Source organism: Salvia miltiorrhiza, chromosome 3 (assembly GCF_028751815.1).
Source record: "Salvia miltiorrhiza cultivar Shanhuang (shh) chromosome 3, IMPLAD_Smil_shh, whole genome shotgun sequence".
Lineage (NCBI taxonomy): Eukaryota > Viridiplantae > Streptophyta > Magnoliopsida > Lamiales > Lamiaceae > Salvia > Salvia miltiorrhiza.
In genome coordinates, this window is record NC_080389.1 from 48,274,028 (window position 1) to 48,294,996 (window position 20,969).

Here is a 20,969-nt window from a genome sequence, read left to right on the forward strand (position 1 = left end):
AAACTTTTTTCTACGTCATTGGGCTAGATGTAGACTTTTATGGTACTTATTATTGATCCAGCGGGTCCGAATCGCCGGGGGGTTCGCCCCCTGGATCGGCTATATATGACTTTGATGTTCAAGTGCTTGTATTATTTTTCATCTATTTTGATTCGGATGTTATTTTGAAGATTTAATTGATGCTTATTCGGGTTGAAATGGGCGTGCGCCTTGTATATGTATATTTTTCCCCCCATTTAGACTTAGTTGTTTAAACTAAGACTAAATTGATGCTATTCAGGTTGAAATGGGCGTGCGCCTTGTACATGTAAATTTTTTCCCCCATTTAGACTTAGTTGTTTAAACTTAAGGCTAAATTCAGGATGTTCGGGGTGAGACGGTGTCACAGCCCACTATCCCAATGACGGGTTAACAGGGGTTATGACTTGGGGTGAACAATAAGAAATGGAAATGGACAATTACTTAACATTAAAGTATATGAAAATATCACTTATAGATAAAAAGCTAGGATCATATATGATCATTTGGATACTTATAAAACATACACATAAAAGAGAACTGATTAAGGTGGGTTACCCAATAACACGTGTAACAACTTCATAACATAGAGTTATCCTAATCAGAGTGTTTTGCAGCGGAAAACGTGTGAGATATACATATGAAGATGTATACTCAAGGTTACATTTCTTGAAATGTCAAAGGAACACCCGCTCAACATCATTCCATTCCATCAACTGCTCAACCTGCACATTTAGAAATACATGCAGGGCTGAGTATAAAAATACTCAGTGGGCATAGCCGAAAATACAACATGCATACATATATAAATTGAACTGCCATAACAGTAACACACAGGGGTTTTCTTGAAAGACCTGCGCTTACTAAAACATTTCTTTCATTTTCATAAAGTCGATCGGCCGATCATTTTCCTTCATATGATCCATATCTGTTCCTTTCTATCACGCGCCGGGAAGGAGGCCTCCTTACCACGGACGCCAAGACCGGTCGCAAGCGACTCGCGGTCTCCATGAGTGTACACGTTAACCCTAGCTAGCGACCTTTGTCTAGCATAGGATCCCAATTGGATTTCCTTTAAAGTTGGCGAACCAACACAGATAGGATACATATAAAAACATAAACATTTTTGGCAGTCAATCATTTCATAAACATTTCATTTCATTTCATGAACATTTCATTTTCATTTCATAAGAGTCATTTATCATTTGGGCATAATAATAAACTGAAATTAACAGTTAAAATCATCTCATGCATATATTCGTATAAGAGGCCTACGACACGCAGGGGATCTCTATATACGTATAGTAAAAGTAATGCCCACCTGGATAGGCAAAGCCTGAAGATCATAATCACATAAACTCGTCTTGGGAAAGCAGCGCTAATCCCCTTGGTTCATAAAGCCTACAAGAAATTCTATTCTTAATATGTCTCGTGAAGCTAACTTAAAGTCTTAGTGGATGTACTAAACATACTTGATTCATCACGCCGGGTTTTCAAATTTAATAATAAAAATTGAAAGCTAATTCTTGAGCTAAGGACACCAACAATATCCTTACTCGATTTTCTTTTAATAATTGAATTTATAAATAAATCCAATTAAATCATAAATACTTTCATTTGCAAAAATATTTAATGCAAATCATTTCATGCTCCACTCATATAATAAGTAATTCATACTTAATATATGCACATAATAATAATATAATATTATTATGCCTCAACTTGAAAATAATTAATCAAATTAATATATAGTCTAATTAATTAAAAAAAAATATCCACTAGCCAAAGTAATTAAATCAATGCACCATTTTCTTTAAAAGTTTTGCAGCCCAAGCTTTTTAATAATTAAAACAGGCCCAGTTAAAAGGAATTAACAGCCCAACACTAAATAAATTTCGGCCTACTGGCTCAGCCCAAAAAGGGAGCCCAACAGCCAAACCTAGCCCAAAACTTCTCCCTCTCTTCTTCTACCTAAGCTGCGCCTCCCTCTCCTTAATTCTCTCTCAAAACACTCTCTCCCGTTTCCTCACCAAATCCGCCGCACAGCCCCTGCACAGACGGCGCCGCCGTCCGCCAGACACGCTGCCGCTCACACATACACGCCTCGTCTCTCCCTTTCTCTCTTCGGTTCAGGCAGTCCACCCCCTTCTCCCTCCGAATCTGCCGCCGAGCAGATCGCCGGAGGAGCAGCGTCCACCCCCTATTCTCACTCAAACAGATCCCACACACGCAGACGCTCCTTGCGCCGCTCACGGCCCCGGCGAGGAGCGGTGCCTTGAAATACGGCAATCGAAGCCCAAATCCACGACCACCGCCCTCAAGTTTTAGTTTCTACTCCGGCGGACGACAACCACCGGCGATGTCTCCGCCCCTCATCTCTCTTCTCTAGTTCCGGCCGCCGCCGCTCGTATTTCGAGCAGCAACGCCGCCGCTCCACCGTTGTCCGCTCAGACCCTCACAGCACACCCCTCTCCTCTTCACTCAATCGGCCGACGACAGCAGAAGAAGTGAACTGCCGCCGCCGTCACCCCCTCGACAAAACCCAGCCCAGACCCGGCTTAGAGCGGCAACAAGGCTTTTGCTTTGCCGCCTCTCCCTCAAAACTCCGGCCGACAGCAGCAGGAGGACCACCACCGCCGACCGCATCTCCTTCCCCACTCTTCACCGTGGCTAGGCAGCAACGGCAGAGCCGCAGCGCCTAGCCTCCCTCTCGACTCCATTTTTCAAAAATACATCAAAATTGGCATGCTTCATATATGTATCTATATGCACATAAATTGTATGCAGATTTAACATAACTTATATTTTTTTTGTACATTTATTCAAAATGTTTTCTTGTTTCTGTAAACACATGTATATGAATGAAATGGGTCATCATGGATTTGAAGTATGTGAAGGTTTGATGTGCTACAATTGCAGTGTCATAACTGAATGAGTAAGTATAAAATAGATAGAGAGATTCAAAGATGAAACCTCTGGTTTGAGTTGCTGAAATCTGAGTTTTGTGGCAATTTGATCCATTCGCAATATGGCTGAGCTCTGCACTTGGATTTCTTTGGGTTTGTTGGAACTAGAGAGTAACTTGAGGGAGAAATGAGATTGATCGAAAATGCTAAGTGAGGGAAAAGATAGATCCTTTATTGAAGTGAAATGACTTTGTAGAGAAAGGTATGGTGATGAATGAGGTGTCTTTGCAGAGAATGGTATGATTGAAAGGTATGGTGGTGAATGAGGTGTCTCAACAAAAAGCTATAAAGTTGTGGCATATGGTGGCTGATGGAGTAGGTGGGTGTAGGAGTAGGTGGGAGTAATAAAATAAAATAAAATAAAAATCTTCCGGATTGTACTATGAAAACTGTAATAATCGTTCAGTGTTCGCTAAATAAAATAGTTCGTGTAAATGATCGATGCTCAATTAAATAAATATGTAATGCATATAAATTTAATAACAAAATTTACATATATATATTTTTGTAAATCGTCTTTGTTGGAATTAAAATAAATTCTTTTTCTCAATCCGGCGTGAATCATCTTACTTCTAAATTTCGAAAATAAATTCTAAATTTAACTCAGGGAAACGGGGTATTACAGACGGGCTTGCGCCTTTTATGTGATAAATTTTTCCCCCCATTTAGACTTAGTTGATGAACTTAAGGCTAAATTCAGGGTGTTCGGGGTGAGACGGGGCTTGCGCCTTGTATGTGAATTTTTTTCCCCCCATTTAGACTTAGTTGATAAACTTAAGGCTAAATTCAGGGTGTTCGGGGTGAGACGGGCTTGCGCCTTTTATGTGATAAAATTTTCCCCCCATTTAGACTTAGTTGATGAACTCAAGGCTAAATTCAGAGTGTTCGGGGTGAGACGGGGCTTGCGCCTTGTATGTGAAAATTTTTCCACCCATTTAGACTTAGTTGATAAACTTAAGGCTAAATTCAGGGTGTTCGGGGTGAGACGGGCTTGCGCCTTTTATGTGATAAATTTTTCCCCCCATTTAGACTTAGTTGATGAACTTAAGGCTAAATTCAGGGTGTTCGGGGCGAGATGGGGCTTGCGCCTTGTATGTGAAATTTTTTTCCCCCATTTAGACTTAGTTGATAAATTTAAGGCTAAATTCAGGATGTTCGGGGCGAGACGGGGCTTGCGCCTTTTATGTGATAAATTTTTCCCCCCATTTAGACTTAGTTGATAAACTTAAGGCTAAATTCAGGGTGTTCGGGGCGAGACGGGGCTTGCGCCTTGTATGTGAAAATTTTTTCTCCCATTTAGACTTAGTTGATAAACTTAAGGCTAAATTCAGGGTGTTAGGGGTGAGAGAGGCTTGCGCCTTTTATGTGATAAAATTTTTCCCCCATTTAGACTTAGTTGATAAACTTAAGGCATTCAGGGTGTTCGGGGCGAGACGGGGCTTGCGCCTTGTATGTGAAAATTTTTCCCCCCATTTAGACTTAGTTGATAAACTTAAGGCTAAATTCAGGGTGTTAGGGGTGAGAGAGGCTTGCGCCTTTTATGTGATAAATTTTTCCCCCCATTTAGACTTAGTTGATAAACTTAAGGCTAAACTATCGTCATGGTCAGACAAGTGTGGAGGGGGAGGGGGGGCTGCGCTCCTTAGAGCTGCCTGCATACCCAATTAAGGGATCAAGTCCGAATGTAGTTCTGACCTGTATGGGAAGGTCAGTAAGCATGTAGTAGATTGAGTTGGTCTCGGAAGACCTTATGAAGTAAAGTAGTAGCGTAGAGTTCAAGCGTGATACTGTTTGAGATGGATTGCATTCCAGCTGTTGCTGATGTCACGTCCGTCCGTTGATTGCAATTTGTATGCTCCGTATCCAACCACTTTGGTGATCAGAAACGGTCCTTCCCAATTCGGGGCTAATTTACCTGCACCTGTTTCCTTTGTGTTCTGGAACACTTTTCGTAACACTCAATCGCCTGGCTTAAATGTGCGGGTATGGATGTGTTTGTTGTAGTGTCTGGCGATGCTTTGTTGGTAGGAAGCTAGTCGGATATTTGCTTTGTTCCGTTTCTCATCGAGGAGATCTAACTCGTGGCACATGGCCTCTTGATTCCCATCGTCTGTTGTAAGCTCATGTCTAGCGGTGGGTACTTCACTTTCCATTGGGATTACCGCCTCCATCCCATAAGCGAGAGAGAATGGTGTTTTACCTGTTGATCAGCCAAGGCGGAGATCCGGGCGTTCACCTCAACTTGGGCAAGTAGTTCCGATTGGGTTGAGCCCGATTGGTTTGGGGCGTCGTTCATGTTGTGGGATTCGTTTGGAGTACTCATAGTGTGACTTGGGCACGGCTTATCGGAATTCCTTGATTGCTAGGGCCCCACGGTGGGCGCCAAATTATAGGGGGTGAATCCAACAATTACGGAAGTGACGTCAGTAACGTCTGGATCGATGGGCACTAGCAACCTGAAATCATACGCAACGTTAGAGCCCTCCGAAGAGCACCGGTGGGGGTGTCGGTGGAAGGGCCTCCGACGCTCAAGTCAGTGAATTGATATGAATAATAACGTAAGTAACGTAATGACAACAATTAAACGATGGAGAGAAGATAGAAAAATGATAGTAATAAGGGAGTTCTCCGCCTGATCCGGATGATCCAGTAGTCAGAGGTAGAGCTAATGAGCGGTGTGGAATAAAGGGCGGCGGACGTCGGGGCTAGCGGGGCCAGTCGGACGATCGGAACCCAAGAAAGTTGTAAGCGTGGAGGCGGAACGGAAGAGCGGGGATAGCGGAAGTAAGAGATCGTGTGTGAGTGCCAGAGTGGGAATGAATGATTATCCCCCCCTTATGTCAATGGGCTGGTGTATATATATGTTATGGGCTCATAGGGTGGCGACTAGGGTTTCCAGAATATTCTTTGAAACCCTTACGGTTCTGACTACCCCGGAAACGACCTTTCATGTCTTCCTGTTTTCTCTAGGTATCCAACAACTATTGACTCACGTATGGACTCGCTTCATTGGGCCGGTGATGCGTCTTCGACTTTTGGGCCATTTGGCCCTATTTTTCTCCTTATTTGTGTCAGTACAGGTCTGTCCAGGGGGAAAACAAAGTTGTGGAGGAAGGAAGGTCAGTAGAGCGAAAACGGAGAAAATGTAGTCAGAATGGGCATTACCGAGCCCAGATTGCTATGTCATGTTTACCAGCGTGGAGCTTCGGCCAACAAGTACCTCCCCAGTCTAACTTGGGGCATGGGAACCTGAAGCAACCCACCTGGTATGAACCACACCGAAGAAAGCAATCCGTCTGATCGCCACCATGAAGAGCAGGCAGCCGAAGATAAGAAAGGAAAGTGAATCTTGGGGATTTTGAAGAAGCGAGCGGAAGCAAAAGGAAGGAACTGGAAGGATCTGAAGAATGGGAAAGGTTGACTAAGCTTGCAGCTGGACGCCATCTTCAATCGGATCAATCAAAGATTGAGCTAAAAAGGAAAGAAGATCCCGGCGAAGATTTGGAGCTGGCGCAGCTAGGGTTAGACCTCGACCATTCGGCAATATAAAAGATTGATGTGTGCAGCGTGCATAAGTTCTTGGCAACTTTTGAACTCCTGTTTTACTTTAGCTACTACTTTCATTCGCCGTGTGTGGCACCCAAAACAATTTACGTTTCAGTACTATTTTCCTATTTTCCGTTATGTTTGCATTCGAACAAGATTGACGGCTTGAAGCCTTAGGTATTATTTATCTATTCAAGTATTTCCTTTTGTTCTATAATGTGTTTAATTCATTTCGTATTTATGAATTCTGTTATGTGTGAGTAATCCCTTAGGTGAGGTTTTAGGGGTGGAAATGATTGTTGTTAATATGTAAACATTCGTGAGGCATTTGTTCTTTCGGTTGAATCTCGTAGTTCCGAAAGGATCTGTTCGAAACCATGGGTAGTAGGGGCCTAACGGGTGATCTTCGTTCGGTAAAACGTTGTCCGTGACAAGCAAAGGCCAGGGAATACCAGGGTGTGACAACCGGTATACCCACGACCGAGTAGCTGAGCAGCGTCAACAAAAGGCGTTGTAGATACGGAAGGTGGGGAAAGGATTGATGGGATACACTGTCCTTCCTCAGTCTTGGGCTTCTCTAGAGACTATCCATCAACTGTGACGAGGCATAAAGCCATGGTTATCAAACGAGGAAAGCAATCTCGGCGCCGTAGCATGTCTATGACTGGTCGGCTGACAAAGTCGGAAATGGTTGTGCCCAGGAGGCATGTGTCACTCAAAGTGCGGAGTTGGGGACCTCGGGAGAGAAGGTTGATGAGGGCCATACTTGGTGAGTAACGGGTATGACTACCATCTAAGGAGAAGTGAAGCACTGCCTTGTGACCGGGGAATGTGTGACCTTCGGACCAAGTGACCACAATGGGATCAATCATCCTACATGTGAAGTATAACCCCTTGAAACGCCCCAATGTCTTTGGGTCACGCCTTGGGTTTATATGGACCATGGACGGATTATCAGTATGCCTATGACCGAAACAAATGTTAACAACAGTTATGACCTAACCGAATAACCTCACCCCTTGTTATTATTGATCTTGTTAATTTCTTGTGCAGAGTATACAAATTGAGAATTGTGACACCTCAGTTTGTCGTTGGAGAACAAAGTGGTTCCTCACTCCCTGTGGGATTCGACCCTACACTTATCACTAAGACTAAGATCTTGTTGTGAGACGTAGGAGTGTGTATTGTCTGTACTGGGCATACACAAGTATTTTGTCCGCACCGCACGACGGGTGTGTGTCAGCCGGCCCGTTGGGCCGCATAATTTCGGGTTGCACGGATTCTGTCCATTACAGTAGGTAAATTTCTACGTTTGAAAGATATTGTCCTTGGCTTTTGTTTATAGTCATAGCAAAACATCTCTTGATTTTCTACATAGACACTGCATCTTTGGAAATGCTAAAACAAATTCAGGTGAATATTGTGTAAATTCTTACAGTTAGTCTTATATTATGCAATGTATTTGGGTACCGCATAAATTCATCGGTAACTATCTTCGAATATAGTAAATCCTGAACCATCATCGATCATGCGGAAGAGTGGCATATGTGGTCTTTGGCATCGGTTCGCATGGATATGTCGATGCATAGCCACCTTCAAATCAAGACTTAAATTGTTCTTTGGGTCATGCAATAATGCATTTTTTCGAACACTTGATAGACGCTGATTTTGGTTATTCTTCTTTGAATTAGTAGCTTGCTAGCCTACGTTTTTGGTTGTTATCTTATAGTATTATTGCCGGTATGGCAGCCTTAGTTTGGTTCGATATTTTGAGCTCCAAGAGTTACGGTTTTGACGTGAGGAGCTTTGCTATTTTGTTCTCTGCTGCCATCGATTTTGGCATTGATGTCAGTTTTTGGCCGTTTGTTGGAGGCCTTTTGGAGACGAGAATAAGGTTCGTTTGGGGGCAGCAGCTCTGAGGTTTTGGCTTGGCATTTTGTTGAGCACTTGGTCTCTATTTTTGAGTGTTTGTCAATGTACACTAAAAAACCTATAGCTAAGTCTTTAAAATTTCTCTATTTATTTATATATATTTTTTTTGTGGGGTGGAGAAGGGGTCATTAGAATTCATATAACCTGTAAAATAATTCAATGGCTCAAAAAATTGTATAAAAGATAATTCATTCATAAAAATAAATTTTTATATATATTCAGTCTAAATTAATTATAGAGTAATTGTGTGATAGAATTTAAATTATAAATCGTGAACTTTCGCATTGATAATTAAAATTTTCCAAAGCTTTACTTTAATCAATAATATATGTCACACTTCAATAATATAATTAGAATTCAAAGGTAAAGAACGGCACTTGCAGATAATATGCCACCAAGGTGTCTGCTTCCACACCCTCCTTGACTCGATCGCAAAGAAGTACGCAGTGTACCGTGAATCCCCAATCCCGTTTGCACCAAGAGCAAATGCCCACAGTAGGGATGTGGTGGCGAGCAAGGTTAGCCTCAGTTGCCAACAGATTCAGCGACCCCCGCCACATAAATATGTGAACTTTAGGAAATCAATAAAAATTAAATTAAATATATATTTAGTAAAATGATAAAATATTGCTCTAAATATAAAAGGCGAAGACTATTTTAAATTAAAAATTTCTCTAAAACTACAGTTTTACCTTCTATTTACTCAAACCAATTTACATTAATCAATTTTACAAAACTGACTGTCCTTCTCGATAAAATCTTAATATTATAAAATAAATAGATGCTACAATTAACGAAAGATTTGAAAGTGTAAATCACTTATATACGTTGATAAATGACTGGACCTGTTAAAAATTTAAATACTTATACCTATCTCAAACATATTTAAAGTTATGAAATACTTCTTCCGTCTCGTAAGAGTGTCGCAATTTTCATTTTCGTCCGTCCCATAAGAGTGTATCACTTCCATTTTGGGACATGACTCCGCTTTCTCCTTATCTGGGACGATTTCCACCCATGCAGTGGCACGGCGACATCGATTTTGATGGGAGAACTAGGGCTCTATTCAGCAGCGGCGATTCCGCCTAAACTAAGCGAAGAGTTTGGGCTCGATTTGTTTGAGAGAGAGAGAGAGTGAACAAAGTAGAGAAGAACGATGCTAAACGCCGGCCTTGTCAGACTTCAGTGTTGCAGCGACTGGAAGATTGAAAGGGAGAAAATGAACTGTACTTCAGACGTGAGGTAGAGAGAGAGATGGGCTTATTTAATTTCAGTGGAGAGAGAATGACTAGTTAGGTTAATTAAGAAGAAACAAGGATGCAATTAGTTTAGGCTAATTAACTTTTTAATTTCTCTTATAATAAATAGTACAAATAATAAATGAGTTAGAATGGAAGAAGATTTTACATATTCATTTCGATTAATGTTCAAGCTCATTTAGAATGTATATACCCGTATGGTAAATCAAGCTAAGAGCATTAGATGAATTTGTAAAAGCTTATAGAGGAAGAAATGGATTTCTTATCTTCCACTTTCTCCGTTCCAAAAGATTATGCTTAGTTTGTTGGGCACAGATTCAAATAAATGTTAAGTTAGTGTATCATGAGTGGAGAAATATAAAAAAATATTTTCGATAGTTTAGGATATAATTGATAGTACACAAATAGTTTAAAGTTTAAAGTGATATTTACCCTATTGGTAAAGTTGTAAATAAGTCTTGAAAGTAAGGATAAAAAATAAGGGGTTAATGGCGGGATCATGTTCAAAAATAGGTTGTGCATACTCTTATGGGACGGACAAAAAAAGAAGGTGAGCATGCTCTTCTTGACAGAAGGAGTATTTTTTTAAAAAATGAAAATGTCTCTTACATTCGAATATAAAGCTTATATTTATAAGCTATCATATAAACATAATATTAACGCTTATTGTCTAAGGTTCATTAGCCCAAAAGATAGTATAAATACAATCTCAGCTACACATGCTTTTTTATCTTTCAGCGTTGACAATAATGATCAAATCTGATTAGCTTTTATATCCATTAGGTGTCTTCGTATTTTCTCACATTTAACTTTTGTCTTCAAAACTGACTTATTTCTTCAGGCGTGACAATTGGTTCTTGTTACAGTTCTTTCGATTTGTATTTACTCAGCTCTCGTCAGTTTGAATGCCCGAAAAAATGTTGAGTGAGCATTTAAAATTTTTACAAGCTCATTTTTGCTTTTATCAAGCGCTCATGTCTTATTTGGGATCTTGGCATTATGAGGAAAATAATGATTGCTTGCATCATCATGCATAATATAATAGTGGAATATGAAAAAAGTACTTACCTTAATTATCATAACTCAACATAATTTATCAAAAATTGACAAGGACAAGTGAAGATGAAGATGAAAATAATGATTTTATATACTCTAGAAATAAGTGCAAGCCTAACGAGTTATATGAGAACTAGGTCCCAACTTCGTAATAGAGAAGCTCACAACGCTCTATTACATGATTTGATCGAGCATATACGACAAAAGCTTGGTAATGATAATTAAATGCTTTGTATGGTTTTTTTTTTTCAATTTGTGTTTGCATTGTTGTAATTTATGTTCTTAATTTATGTTGTAATTTGAACTTTTATTATTTTTTCCCGCTTTAATTTTTTTTTGCAATAATTTAATATATATGTAATATTACTAAAATTATTATGATTAAAAGTAATAATAAAATAATTATATATAAGTTGTGGTCGGGTGGTTGGAGTGGGAATTGATAAACCAACAAAAATAAATGTTTAGGATTTTTAAAATTATTACGATTAAAATTATTACGATTAAAAGTAATAATAAAATAATTATTATCTTGGTTTGCCTACTTTGGTGGGGAGAAGTAAAAGAGAGATCTTTAGCAATCTCCGGGAGAGACTATGGAACCGAATTCAGGGTTGGCATGGGAAAAAGTTATCGAAAGCTAGCAAAGAGGTGCTCATAAAGGGTGTTGCTCAATCCTTACTGACGTACTGCATGGCTATTTTCGATATTCCGATCAGTTTAACGGATGACATACAGCCCCTGCTTAACACTTTTTGGTGGGGTAATAAGGATGGTGTCGACAAGGGGATTAATTGGATGAAATTGGAATGATTATGTGTTGATAATAAGCTTGGTGGTTTGGGCTTTCGTAGTCTACAACTGTTGAACATCGCACTCCGTGGCAAGACGAGATGGAGACTCATTTATGATCCGGGCGCTTTAGTTTGCCGTATTTTTAAGGAAAGTATTTTCCTCACTCAAATTTTCTGAATGCCAAAGTTGGCCATAGCCCAAGCTTCTCTTGGCGTAGCATTTGCTCGGCCCAAGATCTTGTTAGACATGGGGTGCGTTGGCGCATTGGTGATGGCAGCGATGCTCTTGTCTTCCAGGACCACTGGCTGTGTAAAGATGACTCTTTCCGTGATGTATCTCCTTGCCGTCCTAGCTTCGCTGGTTTGAGAGTTAATGAGATTATCTCCCCGAACATGCACAGTTGGGATTTTGATTTCATCAAGTCTATTGTGAGCGAGGAAGATTACCAGGACATTATAAGCATTCCACTTCTGCCCAACGCTGGTGAGGATACTTTGATTTGGCAATTTTCGGATAATGGTATTTATTCGGTGAAGTCGGCCTATTAACTTGCGAGCTCTCTTAGTTTTGATATCTCTCATCGCTTGAATGGTAATTGGAGTGGTTTGTGGAAGATTAACGTCCCTCCCAAAGTGCGGCATTTTCTTTGGCAGACAGCTAGGAATAACCTGCCGACTAAGGAGAACCTTCTTTTCCGGAGTATCGTTGTAGGTGGAGAGTGCGTTACTTGCAATGGTGGTTTTGAAAACTCATGGTATACGTTTTTTCAGTGCCCGTTTGCAGATGAGTGCTGGCGTCTTAACCATATGAGTGTTATTGTTGATCCCATTATTGCCCGGAGTGAGTCGTTTCAGCAGGCCCCTTTTCTTCATCATCATGGTGTTGAATGTTGATGTTTGAGTTAATATTTGTATGGTTCTCTGGAAAATTTGGAAAGACAGGAATGTGGTTGTTTGGCAGAACACCTTCTCGTCCCCGTCAAAATCTGTTCTGAGGGCTGCTGGAGCTCAAGTGGAATGGCATTCTGTTCGTGCTACTATTACGGCTGCTTCCTCTTTGTCGGTTCCGACGCCCAACTGTCTGGGATGGTATAATCTCTCATCGGGTATGGTTCTTTGTGGAGTTGATGCTGCATTTTTCAATGATGTTGATGCCATGGGTGTTGGTTTAGTTTTGCGCTACAATGAGGGAAACTTTATTATGGGAAAATCTGTTAAGTTGCTGGGCAGGCGTCGTGTGGAGGAAGGATAACTGATTGGAATTAATGAGGCTCTTTCATGGCTTAAGGAGCTGGGTTTTGCTAGTGGAGTTGTGGAGTCGGACTGCAAGAGAGCTTGTGATGCTATGAACTTGGGCGATAGAAATATCATGGAAATGGGTTTGCTTGCTGATTTCTGTTGATAAGAGCTCTCGACGCTCGTGGAAGTTAGTGTTCGTCATGTTAAGAGGGATCGTAATATTATTGCTCATTGTTTAGCAAAGGCTGCGAGAGATATTTCTTCACATCATGTATAGAATGGACCTCCGTGTTTTGTGGTGGGTCATCTCCACATTCCATGTTCTTGTGATCAATAAATTATCATCGTTTTTTCTCAAATAAAGTAAAATATAATAAAATAAAGGCGATTGGATTGAGATGAATATTGATGATGTGGAAGATAGATGAATTAATTAAATATTGAAGATGGTTGTATGATTGAGTACGTGGTTGGTGATAAACATAGGTAGTACATAATCTATTTTGTATATACATAAGGTTGAGTTTCGGTAGTACCGTGTTATTAGGTAGTAGGTAGTACCAAATTTGGACCACACAGATTGTACATGTAGCATGCTAAGCACGTGATACATGGCAGAGGGCCGGCTTCGAAGACAAAATACACGCATAAGTAAAATATGAATAAAAATTTTGAATACTAAAAAAAATTCATTTTTTTAATTTTTTTTAATAATACACGCCGGCTCAATAGGTGCAGCAGCCTCAATCCATTTTTGTGTGCAAACTTATGCATGTTTGTATTGACGGAATTGAACCATTAAAAAAATACATTTCAATATTAATTGTAAAGAAAAGAAAGTTTCAATGTTCTCTCCAACTAATAGGTTGGGGGGTTCGAGTTACCTAGGGAAAGATAAAGACTAAACTAATGATTTTAAATACTCTAAAAATAGGTGCAAGCCTAGCGAGTTATATGAGTACTAGGTCACAACTTCGTAATAGAAAAACTCACAACACTTTATCACATGATTTGATCGAGCATATACAACAATAGTTTGGTAATGATAATTAAATGCTTCGTACGGATTTTTTTTTCTTTTTCAATTTATGTTTTTGTTGTTGTAATTTATGTTCTTAATTTATGTTGTAATTTGAACTTTTATTATTTTATCCTGCTTTAACTTTTTTTGCAATAATTTAATTTATATTTAATATTACTAAAATTATTGCGATTAAAAGTAATAATCAAAGAAGTATAGTATATAAGTTGTGGTTGGGTGGTTGCAGTGGTAATTGATAAACAAAAAAAATAAAAATAAAGGTGATTGGATTGAGATGAATATTGGTGATGTGGAAGATAGACAAATTAATTAAATATTGAAGATGGTTGTATGGTTTGGTGGTTGTTGATAAACATAGGTAGTACATAATCTATTTTCTATATATATAAGGTTGGGTTTCGGTAGTACCGTGTCATTAGGTATTATGTAATACTAAATTTGGACCATACAATTTGTCCATGTGGCATGCTGGTGAATTAGAATCGAACGGATATAGATTTAATCGGTGATTTATCATCGGATTACGAATTATACCTAGTGTTGTTTGGAAAAGCGAGAGAGAAAAGCAAAGTTAAGAGCACGAAAATCTGGTTACCGTGGTATTGCAAGTGAGGTAAGCGTCCATTACAAGGTGCGTATGCATGTCTATTTATAAATTACAAGCTAAGGGCAAAATAGTAAATTCAGTGCTAAAACACGCGCCTCGCATGGTCGAGGGCATAAGGGTAAATTTGCCCCTTTAAGCGGGAGATTTCTCCGCTCTTTCAGTGATTTCTCTTGCGGAAGTCATTTTTCTGACACGAGTCATTTCTCTGACGGGTGTGGTTTCTCTGACGGAGGCCATTTCTCTGACGACACCCATTCCTCTGGTGAAGTCCGTTTCTCTGATAAAGCTCATTCACTTGCTCTGCATATATTACTCCTCATCACATGCTAAGAACACGATATGTGGCAGAGGGCTTCGAAGGTAAAATACAGGCACGAGTAAAATATGAATAAAAATTTTGAACACTAAAAAACATTCATTCTTTTTATTTTTTAATAATACACGCCGGCTCAATAGGTGCATCGACCTCAATGCATTTTTGTGTGCAAAGTTATGTTTGTGTTGATATATATGCATTTTTGTGTTCAATTATATGCGTTGAAAAAAAAAGTAGATTAAAAAAATTAAAAAAATAATTAAAAAATTGATTTTTTTTAATATTCAAAATCTTTATTCCATTTCACCCCTTCATATATTTTGCCTTGGAAGTCCTTCGTCAAATATCGTATTTTTAGCAAGCCACTTATACAAATGTGTTTCAAATTTGGTACTACAAATTACCTAAGGACACGGTTGGATCGGGACTAAACCATTTAAAATTATATTTCAATATTAATTATAAAGTTAAAAAAGTTTCGATGTTCCCTCCAACTAATAGGTTGAGGGTTCGAGTTATCAATAATCAATGAAGAGATGGAGAATCATTACTAATCCTCTTTTTAAAAAATGAAAAAGAAAAAAGTAAAAAAATAAAAATAAAAAATTAATGTCAAGACTATTATCTCCTCCTCCCACGCCAAAAGAAATACAGTAAAAGAGACTGCCTCTTAATATAGTTTTGTCTAATTATCGGGGCTAAAGTGCAAATTCTCCCAGTTCAATCTGCTATAAATTAAAAACCACGATTTAGGGTTTCTGTTCTCTCAAACTCACTCATAGCGGAGCAGCCGTCGAAGAACGTAAAATACCGCAGCTGCTCGATTCCAAACCCTAAAAATGGTGCCTTTCTTCGATCTAATTCCTTTTCTTGTTTTTCTGTACGATTGTGTAATCATTTTGATTTGTAACTAATTGCTATTGATTTTCGAGCTGCAGTCTCTCGTAGCTAATGAAGATTTCCAGCACATTCTGCGTGTGCAGAACACGAACGTGGACGGAAAGCAGAAGATCATGTTCGCCATGACCTCAATCAAGGGTATTGGTCGCCGTTTCGCCAACATCGTCTGCAAGAAAGCCGATGTTGATATGAACAAGAGGTTTGGTTTTCTCTCTCGATGCAGTTTGCTATCTCTCTCTCTTCCAGCGTTCGTGCTGGCGGAAAGCTCTCTTTGTATGTTGTTTGAAAGTTAGCTTGAAACGTGTTTCTCTTAGTTTAGGTGGAATTAAGGACTCATTATGTGATTTTCAATGTGACTTTTTTCCCCCAACAATAATATAACTCTGTGCTATTCCAGTTGATTTGTTCGGTTTATTACTATTTCGCTAATCGCATTGCAGAAGGAATTTTGTGATACGACTAATAATTGTTTTTTGTGGAAATAAATGAGATGCTTCAATGATGATTTGTTAGTTCTGCTAATTTGAGATACCTTTATGTAGTTGTAATTATAAACACACGAGATTAGTCTGTACTTTGCTGCACCACTATATTATAAAACTAATGGGTTTGCATTTGAAGTTGTTGAATTTTTAAGCTGTCTATTGGCAGTTTTTGCCATCTCTTGCTGGGATGATATTTATATCAATCTATTAAATGGAATAAACAAATACGAGGAACTTTAGTTTTTTTTTGCTCAAGTTCATAAATTTGAACCATCTGTTGATGTTTGGTTTTTTGACCTCATATTGATACCATTTTGATATTCATTTTCTGCTAACTGATTATAGTTAGTTATGTTTTTCTATATGGTACTGTGGTCTCTAAATTTTCCATGTTGAATACCTAGAACAGTGCTATGGATATTGAACATCTATTCTCATGTTTTTTTTTTTATTATTATTCTTCCACATTTTAAAGCTATTGCTACTATATATAATTCCACTTTCTCATGGATGAGGTTGGTTGAAAATCAGATTTGGCTTAGTTTCAAAATCAATTTTCCTGCTTTTATAAGACTAATCAAGTGGTCTCATACTCTTAGGGTGCGTTTACTTTGATGATAGAAAAAACATATTTTCACTTATTTACTACCATTTTCACATGTTTACTATGATAGAAAATTTTCTCCCGGCAGGGTGTAATATTTTCTCGAGCAGCCTCTTTTCATTCCCTTTCTCTCAGTAAACATATGATAAAAAAGGAGAAAAAGATAATATTTTCTCATCTTTTCTTATCCATCATTTTCCAATGAAAATTTTACAACCGAAGTAAACGCACACTTGGACATTTTCCATTGATCTGAGTTTTGTTGTCTCTGTATTTGCCTTCAACTTTTGGTCAGACTTCAAGTTGTGGTGCAAGTAATCTGAACTAATACTGTCTTTCGCAGGGCTGGTGAACTCTCTGCTGCTGAACTTGATAGCTTGATGGTTATTGTGGCAAACCCCCGTCAGTTCAAGATTCCCGACTGGTTTTTGAACAGGAAGAAGGATTACAAGGATGGCAAGTTTTCCCAGGTGACATCAAACGCTCTTGACATGAAGCTTAGGGATGATCTTGAGCGATTAAAGAAGATCAGGTATGATTTTAGATTTGATCCTCTATTTTATATCAAGGTCTTACTTGTATCTAATTGTATTTGTGTGCACTACTTTCAGAAACCACCGTGGTCTCCGTCACTACTGGGGCCTTCGCGTGCGTGGACAGCACACCAAGACCACTGGTCGTAGGGGAAAGACAGTGGGTGTCTCCAAGAAGCGATGAGCGTTATCTTTTCTATTTATCTCTTTGTTATGGATACTTTTGTTTTGTTTTAGGCTTTGCAAGCGCCTATAAGAGATTTACATGACCGGCTCTTGTTATCTTTGTTTTGGATTCCAATATTAATTTTGATCATGGTTTTTAAGACTCGGTAAATCAATGGTAAGGAACTTTTGTCTCTTTGGTTCATTGATTTTCTATTTTAGAAAAGTAATTAATTTTGCATTTTGCGAGGGTTTCTATGCTTTGGTTTGGATTTATTTCAACTAGTTGTACTTATTTATACTTCTTCACGTCATGGTATGGAATTGGATTACTGTTTTCTTTGCCTAGTCTCCAAATTTTTTTGAATTGGAATAATTAATATTGGGCTTGGCGATTACGTAATTTCATCATTAGAGTTGAGTTTGCGTTTGATATGTTGCTATTCTTCGTAGTTTTCCATCAAGACATCTATAGCTGAAGAAATCTCTGCAAACCATATGAGATTAAACCTAAGCATGTTTTGTTTTGCGAGTTGGGTTTCCTACTGAACATTTATGTTATCAAATGAGTATTGTCTTCATCTCTCGTAGATTTTGGTGTAGTTTGAAAAATAAAATAGAGAATTTTGTTCGTGTTGATGAATCCAATTGAACATTATATTTATTGAAAACCGTCGGTTGAAAGAGTTCTCCACCAAATTATTTTCTGAACTAATTGAGTTTCGCAATTCAGGCAATCGACGATCATCGAGTCGAAATGATTTATAGTAAACAAGTTAAGTTAAATAAGATAAGAGAAATCCGATTAGTCGATTGGGCTACCATATCCATAAGTGGAGTTTACAAGCCCAAGTTTACAAGGCCCCAAAACGGTACAACTGAGCAACGCCTTTCACAGATTTGTTGCACCAAAGAAATAATAGTATGAAGTTTGATCCATTGTGGAAAGGAAAAAATTCGTATTTATGCCGTTATATTTTACTTATTTATAATTTCTACTTTTATTCGTTAAAGTTGTGTTTGTATATTTTATTTATGTCAAAATAGGTCACTGCATAGTAGTTGTTCGAGTCAATATTAGGTAACAGAAGGAATGATTTGATTTTATAAACGAAAGTAATTGGTTTACAAATGAAAATTCAAGCCTTCCTTTTTTTTTTTTGCTAATGAAAGTAAACGGATTTAAATATGAAATTTTTTGTTATAAGAATGGTTTATTAATTGAAAGAATTTTCGATACAAATATTCAGATTTAGTTGCTTAGCGTTGAACTTGACCTTTCTAAATGCAGTATTACTGGGCCAAAGGAAAATAAATGTGTTGGGCAGCTTCTATAAGGCCAAAATTATTATGGCCCAATCTAGCTCCAAAGCTTGTTTTGATAGCTCTATCACTAATCAATCTAGATATCGTTAGCCCAAAAGATTGTTGTAAGAAATCAGTAAAGATCTCATTTTCGAAACTATACGAGGCAATCAATGACAGGAATAACCACGAGAAAAGTGAAACCCCTTTTTGAACATAGTAAGTGTTAAGATTTATGAGACGATACTCATATTATTTTATTGATATTTTAATGGTGATCGGATTCCAATATTGACCGTTTAAACTATCTAATTCTAACACAAGGCAATCACTTATCATATATTATATCGGCGCATTGTATTTGTGTAATGAATATTTTGATGTGATAATTTGGTTGATGATGAAACATTAAACGGTTTCCCTTAATGCTAAAAAAGAAATAGTAATATGTTTGAATCCTAGTGCTAGTTGTCGCGTATCCCAATTGTAATAATAAATAGAGAAGACCACATGTACTATACGTCTCGTCTAACTGGAAAAATATAACCAATTTTCTACAAATTAGATTATTCGATTGAAAAATAAATGTGGTACACCGCGAGCAACTTGTAAGAAGAAAACAAGGCAACTACAATTTATTTAAAATCACATGCTCTTCTCTTAACATGAAAACACAGAATCTTCAATACCGACAGCGACTTATCCCAAGTCACATAATTTTTCTTCAAAAGAAAAAAAACAACTGATTCTTAATAATTTCGGACAGCAGCAAAGCAAAAGGAGTGGGGGAAAAACAAATTCAAGATTCCCTGATTTTGTCCGTGTTTGGGGCCTACTTTTCCATTGATTAATTATACTTCGTTTGCATCTTAATCTAAATATTAGTTTTGTCACTTCACCGAGATTCTGCCTCGAATCAAGCTAAAATGACACCTTTTTTTCTTATATAATTATAAGATGCCGCAACAGTGAAAATCTTCAATATACTTGTTATTGTATATAAGGTTAATTGCACGTAAATTTACAAAAAAAAAATTGGATATTTTTCACAATTTTTAATTTTGCATAGTAATCCACTATTTATAAATTTTTTCTTAATGTTCCCGCAGTGACAAAATCCGGCCAAATTTCTTCTTTTTCAAGACCCTACAAGATTAATAATATCGGCAAAAAAGAATCTCTAATCATCAATTAATAGATTAGAGTTCGTTAGATTACCTTTTGCTGAATAAATGAAGGTTCAACCATAAGTGATTTTCATGTAATTTGATAGGATTTTGTCACCGCGGGAACATTAAGAAGAAATTTACAGGTGGTGGATTACCATGCAAAACTAAGAAATAGTGGGAAGCATTCAGAAGAAAAAAATGAAACTTTGTGAATTTACAGGCAATTAATCCTTATATAAATATAAAAGGGGAAACCATTATTGATTCTTTGAAACCCCCCACCCCCTATATAAATATATAAAGAAACAATATACTCGCATGGCCATTTCGAAGAAAGAAACACATTAATTGACAAAACACAAAATTTGGCCATTTTTAACGTTTTAGGACTGTTTTACCCTTAATTAGGATAGACCAGATTCAGATCGAATTCAAGTTTGCGCGTTTGTTAGGCAAACATGACACTATTAGTGCCATTAGTGTCATATACTCAGTGCTGCACGAATGATACTTATTGCCATATTAGTGTCATTAGTGTCGTATTCCTATGTGCTGATATTATTTAGATGGATACAATTATATTACCATTTTGAACACTTCTCCGTAGGATTTAGATTATCCATTTAGGGTTTAGATTCTCCATTTAGGGTTTAGATTATTCATTTATGGTGCTGCATGAATGGTACTTATGACCATATTAGTGCCATTAGGATACATGAAATCAACATCCATGAATTAAAATAAGATTTCACCATATGTAAGGGATCTTATTGAAACGTTCCCCTATATATAATATATAATATAAAATATGGCAGGTACAAATGAAGTGGAACAAGTGACTGATGCATATTTAATAGCAAAAGCCGAGCGAAGGGCTATTATGTGCATGTGTTGGTCAATCGGTGGAGTGATTAATACATAAAATTAAATATCTTAAATTTGAGTCTACTATGGCGCAATTTTCAATTTTTTTTTAATTTCATAGTGTGCATGAGGCTCGAAATTCCTATTAAGCCCACGTTTGGTTAACTAT

General features: G+C 37.8%; 1 protein-coding gene and 1 long non-coding RNA gene across 3 annotated transcripts; one reads left to right on the top strand and one right to left on the bottom strand.

The window, feature by feature from the left end:
• Nucleotides 1–445: 445 nt before the first annotated feature.
• LOC131016260 (uncharacterized) lies at nucleotides 446–3,333 on the bottom strand. The gene is made up of 3 exons (XR_009098901.1): nucleotides 2,992–3,333; nucleotides 1,340–1,419; nucleotides 446–743 (listed from the first exon to the last, which is right to left on the bottom strand). It is a non-coding gene; the product is annotated as an uncharacterized LOC131016260 (long non-coding RNA).
• Nucleotides 3,334–15,384: 12,051 nt separating this feature from the next.
• On the top strand, nucleotides 15,385–17,667 carry LOC131016261 (40S ribosomal protein S18). Of its 2 annotated transcripts, XM_057944910.1 has the most exons (4): nucleotides 15,385–15,617; nucleotides 15,714–15,874; nucleotides 17,108–17,296; nucleotides 17,376–17,667. In XM_057944910.1, the coding sequence occupies exons 1-4, from the start codon at nucleotides 15,615–15,617 to the stop codon at nucleotides 17,479–17,481; spliced, it is 459 nt and encodes a 152-aa protein (XP_057800893.1). In that variant the 5' UTR covers nucleotides 15,385–15,614; the 3' UTR covers nucleotides 17,482–17,667. The 2 variants fall into 2 exon arrangements, with proteins under 2 accessions (XP_057800893.1, XP_057800892.1); XM_057944909.1 differs by having other exon boundaries at nucleotides 15,457–15,617; nucleotides 17,108–17,667.
• The last annotated feature ends 3,302 nt before the right edge of the window (nucleotides 17,668–20,969 follow it).

What these genes read in the sequence shown, in the direction of transcription:
- LOC131016261 (XM_057944909.1), top strand. An exon ending in GATGTTGATATGAACAAGAG is followed by an intron (nt 15,875 to 17,107) that starts GTTTGGTTTTCT and finishes TGTCTTTCGCAG; the next exon opens with GGCTGGTGAACTCTCTGCTG.